The sequence below is a fragment of the Leptodactylus fuscus genome, chromosome 1 (genome assembly GCF_031893055.1).
Source record: "Leptodactylus fuscus isolate aLepFus1 chromosome 1, aLepFus1.hap2, whole genome shotgun sequence".
In the NCBI taxonomy this organism is placed as follows: Eukaryota; Metazoa; Chordata; class Amphibia; order Anura; family Leptodactylidae; genus Leptodactylus; species Leptodactylus fuscus.
The window spans coordinates 252,013,191-252,036,168 of NC_134265.1; the positions used below are offsets into that span (position 1 = coordinate 252,013,191).

General features: G+C 42.6%; 1 protein-coding gene across 1 annotated transcript in view; it reads left to right on the forward strand.

Annotated features, from left to right (window-relative positions):
* Positions 1-439: 439 nt before the first annotated feature.
* Positions 440-22,978, forward strand: part of LOC142217270 (alcohol dehydrogenase 1-like) — a 28,199-nt gene continuing 5,660 nt past the window's right edge. The window contains exons 1-8 of the mRNA XM_075285467.1: positions 440-514; positions 8,731-8,832; positions 10,440-10,578; positions 11,107-11,194; positions 19,132-19,351; positions 20,280-20,540; positions 20,629-20,764; positions 22,331-22,469. Of these exons, the coding sequence (XP_075141568.1) occupies positions 497-514; positions 8,731-8,832; positions 10,440-10,578; positions 11,107-11,194; positions 19,132-19,351; positions 20,280-20,540; positions 20,629-20,764; positions 22,331-22,469 (1,103 nt within the window). The 5' untranslated portion in view covers positions 440-496. The remainder of the gene's footprint in view (positions 515-8,730; positions 8,833-10,439; positions 10,579-11,106; positions 11,195-19,131; positions 19,352-20,279; positions 20,541-20,628; positions 20,765-22,330; positions 22,470-22,978) is intronic.

Here is a 22,978-nt window from a genome sequence, read left to right on the forward strand (position 1 = left end):
GAGCCCCACATATGCCTGAATAGCCTTTAAAAAGGCTATTGAGGCACGGCTAATCGTATTTTAAAAGCCCCCCCCTGTTTTAAACTAAGACCGTAAAAACATATATGCAAATTATACTTACCGTGTACAGTAGGCGGTTCGTGCACTGGTGGACGTCTTCTTCCAGCGACGTCCTCCTTCCATGCCTTCATTTTCTTCTCTTCGGTGGGTTGTGTTTAAATCCCGCGCGTGCGCATTGGTGTGCCCCTTTAAGTTACAACATAAATAGGAATGTGAATAAAGTTCATATCTAAAAGGAAAGAGAATTGTTCTAATTGTTAATAACATTATATTGTGCCTCATCCCCTGTAACTACATGCAAGGGAGACGTGCTAATGCAGAGCTATATAGAAGGGAGGAACATGGGAGGAGTAATTCGGAGCCTTTCTAAATGAAAAGTGTGAGTGCTGTGCAGTTCACAGTTATCTCTGGACAAGTCTGTGGAAGGAAGTATAACATGGCTACCGCTGGGAAAGTAAGTAGGAATTTCTAATGTAATGCAAGGAGTGAAAACCTTTCACAGTGTATTCCCTAGATAAATATTCTTACTCATATACATGCAGAACACATTGAAGGGGGGACAGAAGGGCGACTCACTGCCCTCTACTGCTTCTTTGGCTCTCTGTAACTTCACCGCAAGGCTTCTCGTTTGTATTTGTCCGCACTAACCGCAAAGTGAAAAAGATTTTATCATTAAAAAAAGTTTTTAAACTAAAAGCACGTAGGAATAGCATTTAGACAGGCTAATATCTTACACAAGACCACCGCAAAATAGCCGCGGAACATGCGCAGTCTGCCGAAGAGGAGATGCGTCAGGAACAGAAGACAGAGGTGGCACTGGAATTGGGTGTGCTCTGAGCAAAGGGGGAACACACCCTGTGCCCTCTGACCACAATCAGCATATAGAAGAAAAATTCGAAAACGGCAGCATGGACATGCAAAATAAAAGTAAGCGATGAATAACCTTTATAAACACTATTCCTATGTGCTTTTAGTTTAAAAACTTTTTTAAACGATGGAATCCCTTTACAATTAAAAATGGAAGGTTCCTTCTGTTACATTCCTGTTTTGTAGATGGGGGGACTAACACTGCAATTAAAAAAAGAAATCCAACAGAAGGAACCTTTTGTTTTTTATTTTTAAAACAATGTAACCACCATGTAAAGCTAGTGTTTTACATCCAATATGGATACATTAGATCTTTGGCTATCAAAATGGCCAATTTCCAGGTATTGTTTTATGTGCAGTCCTACGAGGCAGACCTGTGATACACATTTGGCTATTTTCTAGGAATAGTACAGTGTACACATTTCTTACAACTGCATGAAAATGAAATGAACATAGAGCCCCACCCCCGAAACTGAACTGTGAATATGAAGTCTGCAATATGATTGCTGTACAACATTTTAGATTACAATGGCACGTTGGTATATTATTACATATCATATTTAAGGACTGACAGTTAAATACTGTATATACTGTGAGAAGATGACAGGTGAAGTGCTGGAGTCAAGGTATATCAGCCCCAGGTTCCTGACATATGTGTGGTCCAGGGCAGGTCAGGAGTAGACCTCAGCCCAGGTGTAGATCCTGGGCTCCTCACTGACCCATAAAAGGCTGCAGAGTCTGCAGACGAGAGCAGAACCTGGGAGTGAGAGGAGGTTCTGACTGCCCTGATATTTTGAGTCTGGTGAGACCAAGTTGGACTAGCTTGTTTTTGTTTGGGTGTCTGACAGTAAGCCACACATTTAAAGGGTCCATTCACACGGAGGAAAATGGCGCTTTATTTGGCGCTGAATTTTCCACACTGAAAAAAAGGGCTCTCATTGATTTCAATGGGCTCTGCTAGCTTTTTTTTCCGCTAGCGGAAAAATCTGCTAGTAGAAAAAAAGCTAGTGGCACCCATTGAAGTCAATGAGATATATATATATATTTTTTTTTTTTTTTCAGTATGGAAAATTCAGCGCCAAATAAAGCGCCATTTTCCTCCATGTGAATGGACCCTTAGTGAGGTATTATTTTTGTTACTGTGTAGTTAGTGCTCAGTCAAGCAGAGATTTGATTTAGTTTTGCCTAAGTTAAGGCTTTGTTTTTTTTTTGTTTTTTTTTATGCCTGAAGTCAAGGTTTGTTTTCTGTCTTTTTTTGTGTAAATAAAACCAGCCTGCTGAATTTTGTGTCCCTGTCTTGACTGTATGGGTCCGTACTAGAGATGAGCGAACAGTGTTCTATCGAACACATGTTCGATCGGATATCAGGCTGTTCGATGTGTTCGAATCGAACATCACGTGGCAAACTCCAAAAAAATTAGATTCCCCCTCCCAACTTCCCTGGCGCTTTTTTTGCACCAATAACAGCGCAGGGGAGGTGGGACAGGAACTACGACAACGGGGGCATCGAAAAAAATTGTAAAAAGTCATTGGCTGCCGAAATCAGGTGACCTCCATTTTAGACGAATAGTGGATTTCAAATCCGGGTCATAGGAGAATGTGAACTTTGTGACTATGAGACAGGGATAGCTGTACAGGCAGGGATAGCTAGGGATAACCTTTATTTAGGTAGGAATGTTATTAAAAATAACTTTTTGGGGCTCTATCGGGTGTGTAATTGTGATTTTTGTGAGATAAACTTTTTCCCATAGGAATGCATTGGACAGCGCTGATTGGCCAGAGTACGGAATTCGACCAATCAGCGCTGGCTCTGCTGGAGGAGGCGGAGTCTAAGATCGCTCCACACCAGTCTCCATTCTGGTCCAACCTTAGACTCCGCCTCCTCCAGCAAAGTCAGCGCTGATTGGTCGAATTCCGTACTCTGGCCAATCAGCGCTGGCCAATGCATTCTATTAGCATGATGAAGTAGAGCTGAATGTGTGTGCTTAGCTCAACTACGCCGGTGGAGTCAGCTCTGCTTCATCAGGCTAATAGAATGCATTGGCCAATCAGCGCTGGCCAATGCATTCTATTAGCGTGAGCTGAGTGTGCACAAGGGTTCCAGTGCACCCTCGGCTCTGATGTAGCAGAGCCGAGTGTGCACAAGGGTTCTAGCGCACCCTCGGCTCTGCTACATCTGATGTAGCAGAGCCGAGTGTGCACAAGGGTTCTAGCGCACCCTCGGCTTTGCTACATCTGATGTAGCAGAGCCGAGTGTGCACAAGGGTTCTAGTGCACCCTCGGCTCTGATGTAGCAGAGCCGAGGGTGCACAAGGGTTCTGCTGATTCTGTATACTGATTCTGTATACTGGCCAATCAATGCTGGCCAACGCCAGCGGTGATGCAGAGCTGAGTGTGTGCCGAGCTCGCACAGCAGGGCTGACCGGCACACGGTGTAGTTGAGCAGAACTGGCTCAACACTGCTGAGTCTCTGCATACCCATAGGAATGCATTGGCCAGCCTTCGGCCAATCAGCGCTGGCTCTGCCGGAGGAGGCGGAGTCTAAGGTCGGACCTGAATGGAGACTGGTGTGGAGCGATCTTAGACTCCGCCTCCTCCAGCAGAGCCAGCGCTGATTGGTCGAATTCCATACTCTGGCCAATGAATTCCTATGGGAAAAAGTTAGCTTGCGAAAATCGCAAGCTGACAGGGATTTCCGTGAAATAAAGTGACTTTTATGCCCCCAGACATGCTTCCCCTGCTGTCCCAGTGTCATTTCAGGGTGTTGGCATCATTTCCTGGGGTGTCATAGTGGACTTGGTGACTCTCCTGAGACGGATTTGGGTTTCCCCCTTAACGAGTATATGTTCCCCATAGACTATAATGGGGTTCAAAACCCGTTCGAACACTCGAACAGTGAGCGGCTGTTCGAATCGGATTTCGAACCTCGAACATTTTAGTGTTCGCTCATCTCTAGTCCGTACCACTGCTGCTACCAAGCTAACTTCTCCACAATACCCACAAGCCCCCCTGACTCATTGTGTCCCCACAAATACATCCCAGACTCTAACTACTATGAACAGAATCCCTTATACATTTATTATCACCTCTTCACAACTGAGCAAAAATACCACTAGTAGAGCTGTATTTCCATGCATCAGTCTGTATTGTGTAACTATGGTGTCACCTACTGACAGTTCATTGAAGTGCAATGTGTTTCTATGGATAAATATTATTATGCCTTTCTGTATTAGGTACAATTTAGTCTCTGTTCCCATTGTAAACACAGCAGAAATCTCCTAACTATCACTTTTGGCATATATACAATAGTATGAAATCATAGAAATCTATAGATACAGTAGGGCAGATCTACTACTGAAAAAGTGCCAGCATTCTGCTGGAGATAAGTGAACCGAAATTGATAAGGGGCATGGAAGACCTCAGTTATGAGCAGAGATTAAAGGAGTTAAATGTGTTTTAACGGAAAAAGGGTGTTTAAGGGAGATGTGATAAATCTATATAAATGATCCATATTAGAAATATGGGGAAAAGCTGTTCCAAGTAAAATCCCCTTTTATATGTGTTCTAGGGAAAGGCGTGTGATTTGAATTTTTAATACTTTTTTTTTTTTTAATTGCATTTATTAGACCCACTAAGGGTCTTGAACCACAGGGGTCTAATCACTAATGCAATGAATTACAATGCTAATGCATTGTAAAAATTTGGCAGCTCTATTGCAGGCTGCATAGAGTAGCCTGCAATAGAATCCATTGAATGACAGGCCAGGGAGCCTTCACAAGGCTCTTGGCTGCCATGCCAGTCCCTGATCACCAGGAAAATAGTGGCGTCCACGTTTCACTGGTAAAATGGCACCTTGGTTAGCTTTGACTGAGGTGTCAGAGGGGTTAATGCCTACAATCGGTGCGGACATTAGCGCCAAGTGTCTGCTGTATAAAACAGCAGACACCCGGCAGCTAAGGCTGCTGCCCGGCTCCCGAGTGGCCGCCATCTTTAAACTCCTGGGATCTGCCGTATTACATATGGTGGATGTCAAGAAAGGGTTAAACTAGAATTTTCATGAGTGATGGGTAGGTAGATTACAGTGCTGTTTGTTTGGCCTGTGGGTTTTTTTTTTTTTTTTTTGTGTGTGTGTGTGAAAAGGTTATGAGGGGAGAAAAACAGAACTGTTGTACCAACTATAATACAGAGACCAATTAGTCAAGAGTACAGGAAGTCAAGGAAATAGGATAGAGCGGGAAGATACTGCAAAAATATTAACCTTCACTTTATTTTATATAAGATAAAATCATATAGGAAAAATGAGGCACACTAAATATCACCACATATATCTCAATTAGAGATAAGCGAACACTGTTCAGATCAGCCGTTCCGAACAGCACGCTCCCATAGAAATGAATGGAAGCACATGGCATGTACACTTTGCCGGCGGCCGGTCGCCGTGCCAGGTGCTTCCATTCATTTCTATGGGAGCGTGCTGTTCGGAACGGCTGATCCGAACAGTGTTCGCCATCTCTAATCTCAATTGTCAGTGTAGAAATCAGAGATAAAGACATATATCATGCACATCAGGTGTAACACGTACAGTGGGGCAAAAAAGTATTTAGTCAGTCACCAATAGTGCAAGTTCCACCACTTAAAAAGATGAGAGGCGTCTGTAATTTACATCATAGGTAGACCTCAACTATGAGAGACAAAATGAGAAAAAAAATCCAGAAAATCACATTGTCTGATTTTGTAAGAATTTTTTTGCAAATTATGGTGGAAAATAAGTATTTGGTCAGTAACAAAATTTCATCTCAATACTTTGTTATATATCCTTAGTTGGCAATGACAGAGGTCAAACGTTTTCTGTAAGTCTTCACAAGGTTGGCACACACTGTTGTTGGTATGTTGGCCCATTCCTCCATGCAGATCTCCTCTAGAGCAGTCATGTTTTGGGGCTGTCGCTTGGCAACACGGACTTTCAACTCCCTCCAAAGGTTTTCGATAGGGTTGAGATCTGGAGACTGGCTAGGCCACTCCAGGACCTTGAAATGCTTCTTACAAAGCCACTCCTTCGTTGTCCTGGCGGTGTGCTTTGGATCATTGTCATGTTGAAAGACCCAGCCACGTTTCATCTTCAATGCCCTTGCTGATGGAAGGAGGTTTGCACTCAAAATCTCACGATACATGGCCCCATTCATTCTTTCATGTACCCGGATCAGTCGTCCTGGCCCCTTTGCAGAGAAACAGCCCCAAAGCATGATGTTTCCACCCCCATGCTTTACAGTAGGTATGGTGTTTGATGGATGCAACTCAGTATTCTTTTTCCTCCAAACACGAAAAGTTGTGTTTCTACAAAACAGTTCCAGTTTGGTTTCATCAGACCATAGGAAATTCTCCCAATACTCTTCTGGATCATCCAAATGCTCTCTAGCAAACTTCAGACGGGCCCGGACATGTACTGGCTTAAGCAGTGGGACACGTCTGGCACTGCAGGATCTGAGTCCCTGGCGGCGTAGTGTGTTACTGATGGTAGGCTTTGTTACATTGGTCCCAGCTCTCTGCAGTTCATTCACTAGGTCCCCTCGCGTTGTTCTGGGATTTTTGCTCACCGTTCTTGTGATCATTTTGACCCCACGGGGTGAGATTTTGCGTGGAGCCCCAGATCGAGGGAGATTATCAGTGGTCTTGTATGTCTTCCATTTTCTAATTATTGCTCCCACAGTTGATTTCTTCAATCCAAGCTGGTTGCCTATTGCAGATTCAGTCTTCCCAGCCTGGTGCAGGGCTACAATTTTGTTTCTGGTGTCCTTTGACAGCTCTTTGGTCTTCACCATATTGGAGTTTGGAGTCTGATTGTTTGAGGGTGTGCACAGGTGTCTTTTTATACTGATAACAAGTTTAAACAGGTGCCATTACTACAGGTAATGAGTGGAGGAAAGAGGAGACTCTTAAAGAAGAAGTTACAGGTCTGTGAGAGCCAGAAATCTTGGTTGCTTGTAGGTGACCAAATACTTATTTTCCACCATAATTTGCAAAAAAATTCTTACAAAATCAGACAATGTGATTTTCTGGATTTGTTTTCTCATTTTGTCTCTCATAGTTGAGGACTACCTATGATGTAAATTACAGACGCCTCTCATCTTTTTAAGTGGTGGAACTTGCACTATTGGTGACTGACTAAATACTTTTTTGCCCCACTGTATGTCAATATTATTCAGTCACATATGTCAATGATCCATTATCTCCATATACAAATGTTGAGTCAGGGTTCTGTGTGTTCTTACTCCTCCTCTGCTATTGTAATGCCTAATTTTCCATGCTGCCATTCTATACTGTCAACCATGTCCTCTTCATCTTATCTGACACAGATCCCATTCTCTATTAGTCATTTGTCATCTGCTGATAGAGATATTCCTCAAGCCTAAGTCTTTCTCTTCTTGATGAGTTGAATGAGAACAAAGATTGTTTTTATAATTTAGAGGAGGAAGGTAGAAGACATAACCATTGGGGTGTGGCACTGTTCGTCTTGCTGAAAGGGGCAGCACTAGAGGGAATCTGGAGGAAGGAATTTTGAGGGTATAGAATCCCATTGCCATGATGAATAAAAAAAAATGTGGGGAAGATGATAAAATTATTGAATCCAATGATGATTCTATTGCAGATGGGACCTGGCAACTGCCAGGGTGAGATCAGAGGAAGAGGGTGGTGGCAGAGGCTCAGGATATCAAATGTGTCAGCAGCAGAGACAACTGCAGCATTAGTGATGTCATCCCTTTAATATATATCTTGCATGAAACATTTATAGTTAGGCGATGAAAGGTAGAAGAAGAAGAATAACAACTTCTACCTCTTGTTTAATCTTGGAAGATAACCCAGCTTTTTCATCTGGCAGTCAGACACACTAACCAGAAATTTTGTTGAAATTCTGTATATTGCCACTCTATCAACACTATGTTGTTGTAGCGTTTCTTTTCATAAAGGGATGACCTGCAAGTCAGTTTGAAAGCCCTGGTTTGGTCCTAGAACAGGTGAAAAGAATTGTTTGTACCCTTCCTAACAACGGGGTATTTCCCATGAACATAACCAAATTTAATTTCGTAGACAATTAAAAGTTAAACATTTTTGCAAATATAAGTAAATAAAATTTTTGCAAACAACATCTCTAACCAGTGTATGTGACCATGAATGGGGGAACTTTTTATGGTCTAGTGCTTGTTAGAAACCCAGTCATGATTTCTTTGTAGTCAGGTGCATGCATGAAAAGATAACCCGGCCAAGGAATCATAGGTGGGTTAGTACGTGCCCACAATGAAGGCTGCCCGTATCATCTGGAATCTTCTGTCTCTGGAATATTGTCTGTTAAAGACAGCTGTGGTCTTCCACCTAACAAACAAGAGCTCCTCCTTTCTGTCTCTAATATTTAGGAGAGTGTTCATTTAGGTAGGTGTATATTCTTTGAGGGTTTTTTTTTTTTTTTGGTACTAGATAACCATCCATAGGAAAAGATATAAGGAAAATCAATTCTCTACAGTTTAGCAAATATCTCTTGTGTTTTTCTACTGGTTTGTACAAAATGCATGGTTTATCCTAAACACTTCAAGTACATCAGGTTACATAGAAGGTAGTTCTGTTCTGGTTGTATAGAGACATAATTATATCTGATTATTTATATATATATATATATATATATATATATATATATATATATATATATATATTGATCTAAAACAGGGTGACAAATGTGAATACAGAAATGGAGTGAATGCCATTTTTTTTTACATAGGCAGCTGAGGATATTGAATTCTACTATTATTTCAGGCAATCAAATGTAAGGCAGCCGTGTGCTGGGGACCGAAACAACCACTCTCCATTGAAGAGATTGAGGTTGCTCCGCCAAAGGCTCATGAAGTTCGCATAAAGGTGATCTACTATTTAGTTATGACAGACATTATAAATTTACCAATTGTATGTAGTGGTTCTGAAAGTGAAATATCACCCAAAAGTATGATCTAAGTAACATATAATCTAGCGTTTAGGTGACTGCAGAAACACAGCTTTTTCTTTTTTGTTGCAGATTTTTTTTTTGGCTACAAAAAAAAATATGAAATATGTAGGAAGTTCTTATACTTTCTGTTAATTCTCCTTGCTTTGGCTCAAAAAAACAAAGCAAAATCTGAAGCGATGGAAAATCACTAGGATATGCCATCAAGTTATGAACGCTGGGGGACCGACCACCAAAAGCAAACTGACAATTTTTCCAGGACACTGGTGGCTCCCAATCCCTAGCTTTGAAGGGGAGCCATAGCATTGTCCCTCTTAAAGAAGACCTATCATGTCCTCATCAATGTGTGATTTTTATATACTGCTAGAAAGCAGACCGTGAGTTGAATTCAGCGTGCTGTCGGGTTTCCTGGTATGTGCCCTGGTGCTGGAGATATCTCCCATCTGTGAGAAGGGCAGGGCTTACAGCCTAACGTCAAGCTGGAGAGTTAGGAACGCTCCCTCTGATAGTGCAAAGCTATGGAAGGTTACAGTCATGGGGACGGCCCTCACAGCCCAGTGATTATACTAGGCTGTAAGGCCTGCCCTTCTGACAGTGGGGAGATATTGGTGCCAAAATTAAAGGGGTATTCCCATAACCCTTGTTCACCAACCTGCAGGCTCTGTGCTCTGTTCAATTCCTGGTTTTCTCGGCACATTGGTGGGAGGGGTTTCACTTGCTCTGCTATCTGTTATGTTTGAAGTCAGTAATGAGGGATTGGTTGTAAATGCAGCTGATGTAGCAGAGCTGGATTTGAGTCAGCTTGCATTACATACAGAGGTATCGGACTCCCTATCCCAGCCCTTATCAATTAAACCGGCTGAAAAAGTGGAAGAGCTGAAGATAGAGTTCAGAATTCCTGGAGCTCTTACCTCCCCCTCCCCTGTCTGAGGAGCTCCATTACTTGTCAGACATAAACAGCTCAGAGCTGCTGCTGAGCACTTGTCCCCTTCCCCCCCCCCCCCCCTGAGAGCAGGCAGCTAGTCACTTGGGAAATGAGCAGATAAGCCCATGGCCATAGAAACAGAGTGTAAACAATGAAGTGAATAAATTAAGATAGCGGCCAAACAAAGCAGTTTTGATAAAGCAATGTATTTAGGAAAAGTCTTAAATCCACATAAACTAGCAATATAGATAGGATCCTTGTTATGGGACAACCCCTTTAATGGTAAAATTCAGCACACTGTCGGCTTTCTAGCACATTGATGAGGACGTGAAATGTCCTTTTTAAATATCTAGTATACAGTAAAATCTGTGTAAGTTAAGCAGCAGAGCTAAATCTCAAGATAAAACACACTAGGCATAGACCATGACTTTTCATGAGACACTGCCAATCTCCAAAGATACTAGAAGGAAACAATTCACTCTGATAAATAAATGGTCTTATGAAATACAATTCTGGAGAGATCCGTTGCTTGTGATATTTTACCTGAACTGGTGTTTGAATTCCAAACAATTCAATGTCAAATCTTGTGTATTCCTGCAGATTGTGGCGACTGGAGTTTGTCGCTCAGATGATCATGTTTTAAGTGGAGCGATAGATGTAAAATACCCTGTAATACTGGGGCATGAAGCTGCTGGTGTAGTGGAGAGTGTTGGTGAAGGAGTAACAAATATGCAACCCGGTAAGGCTTGTCATGTAGAGGGCTGTAAAAAAATTATCAACTGATATTAAATAATATTGATTAAAACAGCTTGCAAAAACAGTGAGGATTGCTATAAATGTAACACATTATAGGCTATGAACCGCTTTGTGATTTTATTTTTGCAAGTTAGTTGAAATAAAAATGATGCAAATGAACATAGTTTTGACTAAAGGTCTCCTACTATTTTCTGTCTACAGGTCCTATGAATATTTATATTTCCAGGGTTACCGACTACAAACAAACCCTGTGTAGTCTGAATCTCTGCTCTTTCAATCTGCCCCTACTTCTCAGATAGAGGTGGCTCAGTCATTGCGTAGGACCTCCCACTAGACTTATAAACCAATAATAAATGAAAAACATAAATGACAAATTGTAGTATATTTCCCCACAAACGTATGTACAATCTGGTTCATGTTTAACATGTCTGTTCACCTTGATACTATACTTGAAGGTATTTGTAAAATAAATTTTGTACACTAAAATGTTTCATACTTTGCATTTTTGTAGGAGATAAAGTCATCCCATTGTTTATTCCTCAGTGTGGAAAATGCAGATGTTGTTTAAATCCAGAGAGTAACCTTTGCTACAAAAATGAGTAAGTATAGGAACATCTCTAGATCATACAAAATAATTTTTAGATATAACTATTCCCCCCCCCCACATGTGATATTTTATTTTGTTTTTTAATAAATTTGCAAAAAATATTAACATTTCTATTTTTTCCTTTCAAGATGGAATGCTGAGTGTACACTAATGAGAAATAAAATGAACTTTTTTGATTTTAGCATATGGCTGCAATGAAACCAAAGAGTGAACATTTTTAAGGGGTCTGAATACTTTCCATACCCACTGTATTAGCAAAAAAGTCTGGTGGGTTGTAAACTGCTCTAATAACTTCCAAGGAGCTTTTGAATCTACACATATGCACCCAATGTGCCCCCAGAATCAATAAATACATCAAGTGTATTCCATAAAACAATTAACATAAATCAACCAAAAAGCCCAAAATACACACAAAAAAATAAATAAAAAAATAATCCAGCTGCCCCTTCCCAGACCACTTAACAGCTCCCCTGGAAACATCTTAGCTCAAAAACAAACATTGAACCCCTCCCTCCGACATACCACTGTGCCATCAGATAAGAAAAAAAACACCAATAACAATTAAATCCTGTTAAAGTCCATCCACTGATCAGCCTTTTCTGTAGTATCAAAAATTACAGGGCATCCTTCATAAATTACTCATTTAATCCAAAAACAACAAGTCCAACAGTAGTGTAAATCTGCCCTCCTGACCTTGTTTTTAACCTTTATAAAATGTAATACTTTTTTTTTTTTTAATATGTGAATAATGAGGATAGAAAGAAATGTTCAACTCAATATAAGGCATATCTAAGAAAGTTCTTCGCTCTTGAGTACTAAGTCTCGATATCTTTTAATCAAAATGGCTCTAGCTGGAGTCCATGGTGGTCTGGGCTTCAAAGGGATTCGATATGCTCTCTCCACTAAAAAGACACTAGATGAGGAGTGTAGAAAACAGAGGAAAAAGGCAGTGGCACTACTCACATTACTGCACCAAGTCCATAAATAAATATTTCGGCAGCATCTATAGGGAGGTGTTCATACTAGGATATTAAAGCCACACTAGGCTTAGCCTTAGTTAAGGAGGTGCTCTACTCTACTCTACTCGGAAATGGCCCATTTTCGATGACCAGATGCATCTATTCTTTCCTGATGTTTTTATGCTGCTATGAATAAAGAACCTGTGTTTTAAGGAAAATCAGCCTCGGCGAGTGCCCTTCCTCTCTTTTCCTCTTGCATATAACTGTTTCCACTAGATGAGGAGTCCTCTGCAAATTTATCCAGCAGCCAACTCTTGTTAAATGAAACAGTATGGGCCTTCACAATTCTTTGGAAAGCCTACTAAATACAGATTAAATCAGCGTTATCTGTCGTCCATATCAAGTTTGTTGGTAATTTCTTTATTGGGAGCATTCACACTTGCACCCCTGTGTGACCTGTGTCATTCCATTGGGTTTCCATTCTGAGCCCTAGAGAAACTGCATAGGGGACGGCTTCCCAGCAGTCAGTTTTAAAACCTATTCATTGTTCATATGCAGCCTCTTCGCAGGGAAATTATTTTTTTTGTCCGGGCACAAAGTCAGACATTCAGGACGTTGTGTCCAGCCAAAAAACCCGGTTTCCCCGCGGAGAGGCTGCATACGGACACTGGTGATTTCCTTTTAAAATCCATTCAAATGAATGGGTTTTAAAGATGCTCTATCAGCAAAATTATGCTGTATGAGCCCCACATATGCTTGAATAGCCTTTAAAAAGGCCATTCAGGCACCACTAATCTTATTTTAACCCTCCCCCCCATTTTAAAACAATACCCTGAAACCGAATATGCAAATTATACTAACCATGCTCGGTGGGCGGTCCTGCGATGCCCAACCTCATCTACTGTCATGCCTTCCTCTTCTTTCTTTCTTCCAGCGACGTCTTCCTGCCCTGGCTCTTCCCCCCACCTTGATCTTCTGCTGAGTTGTGTTCAAATCCCGCGTGTGCACAGTATCTCTCCCTCCGGAGCGCTACTGCACACGCGGCAGCACCATTTTTGTTGTAGTTCTATGTACCCCTTAGAACTATGTGAACGTACTGTGCATGCGCAGTACGCTCGCGAACTTCTTCTTCATTCCGGAAGAACAGAAGATCAAGGCGGGGAAGAGCCAGGACAGGAGGATGTCACTGGAAGAAGAAAGAAGAGGAAGGCGTGACAGCAAGATGACGTCCGACAGTTTAGGACCGCCCACTGTGCGTGGTAAGTATCATTTGAATAATTGTTTTTATGATATTATTTTAAAACTGAAGGGGGGGGGGGGGTTAAAATAAGATTAGTGGTGCCTAAATAGCCTCTTTAAAGGCTGTTCACGCATATGTGGGGCTCATACAGCATAATTTTGCTGATAGAGCCCCTTTAAAACTGACTGCCAGGAAGCCGCCCCCGATGCAAGTTCTCCGGGGTGTCACGGGATGGTTAGAGTCTATACTATAGGCAATGTGTAATATATATTTCATGTGGAATGTATTCTCTAACCTGTTGTAAACATCAGTGTGTAGTTGGCTGATTGGGGTCTAGTGTGTTAGCACATTGTATGCAAATACCTCTAACTAGTGAGGACAATGGGTGGAGATAATCTGATCAGTGTCTCCAAGAAGATGTTGGACTGTGCATTGTTCAAAAGAGACAGGGAGTCTGCTCTCCTTGGCATAGGTGAGGGGGGAAGGATCTGTGGCTCAGCCCTTCCCACCCCCAGGTATAGGAAGTAACAGTTTAGTATATAGATGTAGCTTGCAGTTAGTATGTGTTAGCCGGCCTGTGCACAGCTCTGCAGAGAGCCAGAATTTAGTTACAGGACCAAGGAACCAAAGTTATCATTGGATTGTGACTTCTGTGGACTTATTGTTATTACGGTTGATGTGACCGCCGCCGGCTACTAACTTTGTGGATTACAATAAATTGCTGTTGTCTCCCGACCTCTTGCGTCCCTGTTGATTCAAAAGACCATCCGGAGGAAGACGTATACCTTTGCTCCGTGACAACTGGTTGGCAGCGGTGGGATCAACAGCGGACAGCGAGATGGACTACAGCAGCCCAGCGATTAATGGAGCCACAACCTCAGAATACAGGAACTGGACTATGGCAAGTCTACAAGTAAGGGCCCGGGAACTAAACCTGAGTTACCAGGGAAGAACGAAAGATCAACTGATCGAGGCACTGGAGGAGATGACCCTGCAAAGCGACCATGAGGAGGGCTGCCCCCAGGAGACTGGAGAGATACAGGAGTGGCAGGTACAGACCCAAAAGAGCAGATGGGTTGTTTTGTATGAGGAGGAATTGGCAGTGCTGGGGCTAGAAGCAACTGCAGAGCAAAGGAGTAGAGCGTTACAGAGGGCTCAGGAAACGGAGAAGGAGGAACAGAGAATGGCGCATGAAAAGGAAAGAATGGCGCATGAAATGCGAATGGCTGAGATAACTGCGCGGAATTATAATCAAACGTCGACCCCCAGCCCAACAGTGAGAGAACCACCATATGTCTCCCATAAACACTTCAAGACCTTTGATGAAACGGCTGGGGATGTTGATGGATATTTTCAGGACTTCGAACACCAGTGCCGCCTGATGGAAGTCCCAGAGAAGGATTGGGTCCGGTATCTGGTGGGGCACCTACGAGATGGAGCTGCGGAAGCTCTCAGAGCCATGGACCCTAGTGATCAGCGGGACTATGAGGCCATTAAAAGAGCGGTGCAGAAGTATTATGCCGTCACTCCAGAGACCTACCGAGTTCAATTCCGCTCTTTGTCTTACAATGGGGGAAGCTCCTTCCACATGTTCGCCCACAAGTTGAAGCAAGCATGCAAGCGCTGGCTAGAAGGAGAGGAGGCTGTCACAGTCGATAAGATCCTCCAAGTCATACTTAAGGAACAGTTCTTTTCCCAGTGCCCCGCTGAGATCCGTGAGTGGGTGCTGGAACGGAACCCAGCCACAGTGGAGCAAGCTGCTTCCCTTGCAGATGAGGGCCTGACCATCAAGCCGCAGTGGAAGAGGTTGTTTGCAGAGGAGCGGAAAACTACCACAGTCCGCCAGACACCCTTCATCCAGCCACCCACCTTTCGTGCCCGGCCTCAGGATTACAATTCCCCCTCTACCCCTGCCCCAGCCCATCGGCCTCCAGCTATGAACAACCCTGTCCCTAGACAACGACCTACTGGAAGAATGCTAGAGCGCAGATGTTTTGGGTGCGGGCGGCCTGGACATTTGCAAGCTAGTTGCCCTGTTAACATGGGGGCACGGGCCACCGTGGCATCCCGGCCTATTCACTACCTGGGAACCACCCCTAGGACTGAAAGTTTGGCCCCATTTCCAGATGACTCCATGAATGACCCATCTGTTCCACCTCCAGGGGTCTATGGGATTCAGCCTTCCGCCACACATCCCGCAAACCTTCAGCGGAAGCACTTGCAGGAGGTCCTACTGGATGGCCGAACAGTTGTTGGATTCCGGGACTCGGGAGCTTTCCTAACGGTAGCGGACCCCCGAGTGGTTCGACCCGAGGCCCTAGAGGAGGGCCCTGGCCTTTCTATCGAGTTGGCAGGAGGTACTCGGAAACGTATTCCTAAAGCTACCGTGGAACTCGACTATGGTTATGGACCAAAACGATGCACAATTGGTGTGATGAGCGGGCTGCCGGCCGATGTTCTGTTAGGCAACGATGTTGGAAATCTACAGTGCCACTTTGTGGGAGCAGTGACCCGAAGCCAAGCTCAGAGAGACGCCAACATGGATCGACCGGATTTTTTGCCAGATGCCAGCCCTTCAACCCTACAACTTTACCATTCAGTACCGCCGAGGGAACCAACACCAGAACGCAGATGGGTTATCCCGGCAGGAGGACATATGAGCTATAGAGACTGATGTGCATTCCCCAATTTACCTGTGTAGGCCAATTGTGTCATGCACATGTTTTGAGAGGGGGAGGGGTTGTCACGGGATGGTTAGAGTCTATACTATAGGCAATGTGTAATATATATTTCATGTGGAATGTATTCTCTAACCTGTTGTAAACATCAGTGTGTAGTTGGCTGATTGGGGTCTAGTGTGTTAGCACATTGTATGCAAATACCTCTAACTAGTGAGGACAATGGGTGGAGATAATCTGATCAGTGTCTCCAAGAAGATGTTGGACTGTGCATTGTTCAAAAGAGACAGGGAGTCTGCTCTCCTTGGCATAGGTGAGGGGGGAAGGATCTGTGGCTCAGCCCTTCCCACCCCCAGGTATAGGAAGTAACAGTTTAGTATATAGATGTAGCTTGCAGTTAGTATGTGTTAGCCGGCCTGTGCACAGCTCTGCAGAGAGCCAGAATTTAGTTACAGGACCAAGGAACCAAAGTTATCATTGGATTGTGACTTCTGTGGACTTATTGTTATTACGGTTGATGTGACCGCCGCCGGCTACTAACTTTGTGGATTACAATAAATTGCTGTTGTCTCCCGACCTCTTGCGTCCCTGTTGATTCAAAAGACCATCCGGAGGAAGACGTATACCTTTGCTCCGTGACACGGGGCTTAGGACGGAAACCCGGCGGAATGACACAGAGCGCACAGGGGTGCAAGTGTGAACGCCACCTTACACTCTTTCAACATTGAAACCCCTTATCAGATTTGAGACCACGTCTTCCAGATGTGAAGTCCTGCCCTCAACCAGACATACTTGTGCCTTAATTTCACAAAGCATCTCTAATCTCCATGATATCACTTCTCAGCCCTTCTATTTGTTTTGACAAACCAGACTGTGACTGGGTAAATAAGTGAGAGCTGACAGAGATGGGAAACTGAAGAGTTATAAAGGAAAACTTTAATAAATCCCTCAATCTTAGCTCAACATTCTAACACATCAGTAGGTAAAACAGATCAGGGAGTGCCACCCAGAGTTCCGACACCAGGCAAGATATAGTCCCAAGTTCTTACTGTGGCAACCATGACCGTGACATGGCCTCATTATCTTCATCATCATTGTTATTTTTATTTATTTATTTTTAGAGCATCATTAATTCCATGGTGCCATACATTTAAGGGTTAGCAAAGACTTACAATCTATGAGGCAGAGGGGATAGAGACACTAGGTGAGGGTAGCAGCTGTCTAGATGGTGGTGTGGTTTCAGTAGTGTTATGCTCACTAAGAGGTTCCTAAAGAGGTGAGCATTCAAATTCTTCATGAAGCTTGTGATTGTAGGGGATTTTATGTGTTGAGGTAGTGAGTTCCAGAGTATAGGAGGATACATGTGGGAAGTCTTGGAGGCAGTTGTGTGAAGAGGAGATAACTGTAGCGCAAAGTAGGAGGTCTTTGTCTACATGTGGGTAGGTAACTGGAGGTTAGGTCAGAGATGTATGGAGGGGATAGATAGTGGTTGGTTTTTATATGTTAGCGTTTTAAACATTTTAAACTCTATTCATTGGTTGATGAGTAACCAGTGAAGAGATAGGCAGATGAACAAGGAGTTATTGAGTGCTTGGATGTGCAGGTTGAAGGAAGTCAGTCAATGTTATTCCAAGGCAACGGACCTCTGACATTGGGGTAACTGTGGTACCATTAACTATGATAAATGGGTCAAGTAGGGGAGCCATGTGAAGCAGGATGAAGATGATGGACTCAGTTTGCTCCACGTCGAGCTTGAGAAAGCAGAAGGAGAAAGAGGAGGCTATGTCTGCTAAACATTCTGGAACTCTGAACAACAGATGGTAATGTCTGGTCCAGAGAGATATTTGAGGTAGTCAGTGTAGTGATGATATTGAAAACTGTGGGATTCTATGTGAAGGCCAAGGGTGTAGATGGAGAACAGGAGAGGTCTCAGAGCCTTTGGGGACACCTACAAAAAAAGGGCACAGTGAGGAAATGGTGTGTGAGTGGGAGACTGTAAATGTGTAGTTGGTTAGGTATAAGAAGATCCAGGATGGGCCAAGTCAATGATGCCAAGCCAGGGGATGAGAGTTTGTAACAAGAGGGAGTGGTCGACTGTGTTGAAAGCAGAGGAAAGCTCAATAAGGAGGAGAACAGATAGTGCTGCTTGGCAGTTATTAGGTCATTTATGACTTTGGTTAGGGCAGTTTCTGTGGAGTGGTAGGGTCAGAAGCCTGACTATAGTCTGTCAAAGGCTAAGTTGGACGAAAGATAGTAGGATAGTTCAAAGTGGACGTGTTCAAGGAGTTTTGAGAATAAAGGAGCAATAAGAGATGATAGTTGGCTACTGAGGATGGGTCAAGGGATGGGAGTGATAGTAGCCTGTTTAAAGGAAGAAGGGAAGGTACCTTTGCTTATAAATAGGTTGAAGAGGTGGGTTAGAGCAGGAGTAAAGACTTCATTGGGGATAAGGTGTGATTGCACAGTTGATGAGGTGGGATTTTGGAATTGGGGTTGAGAGCTTTTCATTGGTGACAATTGAGAAGCAGGTTAAGGGTGAAGACCACCGCACAGTTGCGTAGAGTTGTTGTGAGAGTGTAGATTGAGGCTCTCTTATGGTGTCAATTTTATTTTTGCAGTAAGAAATCAATGATATTGGAGGGAGCCCTGGAGGATGGAGAAGGGAGATGAAGGTATTGAATAACTGTTTGGGGTTGTAGGATAGGAAGATAATAGTATGGTGAAATAGACCTGTTTTGGACAGTCTGTTTATAACTAATCAGTGGCTGGAGTGGCTTTTCTTCTGGAGGCATTCCTCAATCCATGAAGCAAGTCTGTTTTTTTTAGTCAGCACCATATGTCCCATATGTCAGGGTTGTCTATTGGTCAGTCATGCTCTGATGAGTGTGAGGGGTGTCAGGTCTTGTCCCTTGTCCCTCAGTCACAGACTGATGGGCAAGGTCCAAGTCATTATATATATGACTGTTTATGTATAGGTGTGTGTGTGTGTGTTTTTTAGATAGATATAACAACAATAATAGTTTCCAATGATTTATTGTCATTTCTTAAACAGCATTGGAAAATATAGTGGTGTGTTATTGGACGGCACTACTAGATTTACCTGCAAGGGAAAACCGGTTTATAACTTAGCTAGCACCAGCACATTTACTGAGTACACAGTGGTTGATGACATTTGTGTAGCCAAGATACACAAGGATGCTCCGCTGGACAAGGTCTGTCTTATTGGATGTGGATTCTCTACTGGATATGGCTCTGCTCTGAATACTGCTAAGGTAATTGAAAGATTTAATTCTAGATATACATTTTACTTAATGCATTTGTCCATTTAATACATCCTTTGCAGCTACAGTATGTTCGTATAAAAGTCTCTTCACTTTTTCGTGGTTTTTTTTTTTTTTCTGTGCCTTACCTGTTTTGCTTCTTATGTAACATTTAACCTTTGCATTGCTAACCGTATATGAGACCTACAACCAGTATTGGACTGGCCCACCAGAGTACCAAAGGATCCTCTGGTGGGCCCAGAATTTTGGTCAAGCAGATTCCCAAATTTGAAAGGTCTATTTCCTATGAGTTTGTTGAAGGGTGGGCTCCCAGAATCATTTTATCTGGTGGGCCCAAGGAACCTCAGTCCAACACTGCCTACTACAATAATTGACATGTTGTGGGTTTAAAACTGCTGTGGTTTATTTGTAGCATTTTGTGGATTTGTAAAAATCTCATTCACAGTGCTGCTACTGTAGATGGCAGTGGGTTAGATACTGGCAAGTTTGCAGCAAATTATTTGCAACTATTACCGGTGTCTCCCCAGCGTCTTGTTCATAATGTATTATACATTATAAAATATCCAAAAGAATTAGCCAGACAGCATTACTAATGTTATAGCCGCATACAATATAATGTCTTGTCGTACCCCCAAAGTGTAATAGCCCCCCTTATGCCCCACACAGTAATGATTCCATTATTATGCCCCAACACAGTGCAATGGCCCCCTTAAGTCCCAATACAGTATAATGAACCCCTTATGACTCCACACAATATAAATAAACTGTGTTTCATAACAGTAATTTTAGAACTCATGAAGCTATGCACTGCAACAGATACAGTGTAGATAATGCAAAATAAAAATGATTAAAGTAGCATGGTAAGTATACATATTATCAGTAGCGGAAGCGGTGGTTACAAATGTTTTACTTACTACAGGTTAAACCCGGCTCTACCTGCGCAGTATTTGGTCTCGGGGGAGTTGGATTGTCAGTGATTATTGGATGTAAAGTAGCTGGCGCTTCAAGGATTATTGGAATTGATATAAATCCTGATAAGTTTGCAAAAGCCAAAGAGTTTGGAGCCACAGAATGTATCAACCCCAAAGATTATGACCGTCCTATCCATGAAGTTTTGGCAGAGATGACTGGTGGTGGAGTGGACTATGCCTTTGAGGTCATTGGAAACCCTGGGGTCATGGTATGTTGACAAAAACACTTGAATACTGTACTTACATTATTATGTATTTATTGCACTTTATGAACTGTATTTTTGCATTTTCCACTAGACATCTGCTCTGTTATCCAGTCACTTTGGCTGTGGAAAAGCTGTATTAATAGGTGTAGCTCCTTCATCTGCTACCATCACATTTGATCCATTGCTAATCCTAACTGGACGTGTTTTGACTGGAGCACTTTTTGGAGGTAATGTATTATACAGAAGAAATTACATTCTTTGAGCTCATGTACTATAACTTTTATTTGCTTTACACAGCAAATCTTCAATTCAGTGGTATAACTAGGAATGGCGTGGGCCCCAATGCGAACATTTGACATGCCCCATAGTGTCCCTACATACACATAGTGTTATGCCCCATAGTGGCCCCTGTACAGTGTTATGCCCCTGCACACAGTATTACTCAAAAAAGAGCTGCTAATGATCTTGTGAAGCATGTTTCTTTGGTCACCGCACTACAGAAACAGTGTAATTTTTTTAATTTTATGAATTAAAAGTCAAGTTTTATGAATTTTGGAGAGCTGCCGGTATATCCTTTATTCCACTACCGACAGTGTCACAGTGGTGGTTGAGAAATAAAATGCCAATACCACTTTTTTGGCTGCTTGTTACAGGTGCAGTGGTTCAATTCTGACTACGAATAGTGGGAGCTGAACATCACATGTAGTTTGGTGAGATTTAGGTCTGAGAGATGAGAGAACGTAGTATTTAAATCTAGATGACTTTAGTATGTCAGGTTGGAATTTAGATACCCTCTAACATTTTCTGGACGCTCCTTTTGAGTCTATTGGTCATTATGGGCAACAGTTGGGTATAAGGTGGTGGAAGCAACACTCCTTCCACAAAATTACTTTAGGTAGGTGACCACCAGGTCCTTAGACATGATTGGCCTGTCAATGTTGTATACAAGACTGTGCAAAGGTAAAAATAGAATTGTTAATAGTTTTATTTTTGTCAATTAACATAAGCAAATGAACAAACATTGTCTAAATTTAAATCGATATTTAGTGTGACCAACCTTTGTCTTCAAAACACCATCAATTCTTCTAGGTGCATTTGCACATAGTTTTTGAAGGGATTTGGCAGGAAGATTATTTCAAACTTCTCAGAAAACTAACTGATCCTAACAGATCTTCTGTGGATGTAGGCTTGCTCAGATCCTTCTGTTTCTTGGTGTAATACCAGATTGACTCAATTATATTAAAATCAGGGATATTTGAGGACCATATTCTTACTTCCAAGTCTCCTTCTCCAATTGGTGGTCACACCAAGTATTAATTAGAATTAGATTTCTCTTTTGCTTAAGTTAATTTTGTTAACTCACAAGAATAAACTGAATTCTAAAACTAACGCCTAAAACTTTTGCATGGTATTGTATAAATGTTTGTGTTTTGTATGTTATTCTGCACTGTATGATTTCATGCTGATTATTGCCATGTATATGCTGATAAATAATTGCTCTCTTGGATGCAACACTGTCACTTCAATTGTCTTTGTTGCTAAGTCTTTGTGCCTACTTCAGACTGGTACTTTCTGGAAAAAAAAGACAGAAAACATATAAATTAGTCAAATTCCAATGCTCAGCAACCCATCCACAATAGTACAGAATTGTAGTGGTGCTGGGGTAGGGGGGCAGTATTAGTGTTTTGAGAATTTTTACTTAATGAGGTAACCTTGTTGTTTTCTTAAACTGATGGTGGCTTAAAATTAAAAGGAAAATTATGCTATAGTTTATATCTTCTTTGTTTGAACAGGTTGGAAGAGTAAAGATGATGTACCAAAACTTGTGTGTGACTATATGAATAAGAAGTTTGACTTTGATGGCCTGATAACACACAAACTACCACTTGAAAAGATCAATGAAGCATTTGACCTTCTGCACAAAGGAGAGAGGTGTGTGTGTATAAATATACAGGGCTAGTGTAAGGTTAGGTGAAACCCTGTGCAAAATCTGATTGAGCTGCTACTCACCCATCTTAAATAGGACCGTTCACCATCTGGGGCACATGCGGTTTAATATACCTCTAAAAAGCCAACAGTTAGCTGAATTCAGCGCACTATCGGTTTTCACGTTCTGTGCCCCCGGGAAGAGCTATAGGTGCCGGTACCGTAGCTCTTCGCCGTCAGAAGGGCGTTGCTGACAGCAGTGTCTATAACTTTGTACTGTGAGAGCGGGGAGGAACACCCTCTCCCCTCCTGATAGTATTCGTCCATAGACTAGTACTGGGGGGGGGGGGGGGCGTCCTTCACCACTCAGCGTTATCGCCGGGCGGTAGGCAACGACCCCTCTCACAGTACAGTGCAATAGATGCTGCTGTGAAGAAGGGCATTCCTGACTGACTGTCAGAAATGCCCTTCTGACAGTGAAGAGCTATAGTACCGGCACCAATAGCTCTTCACCA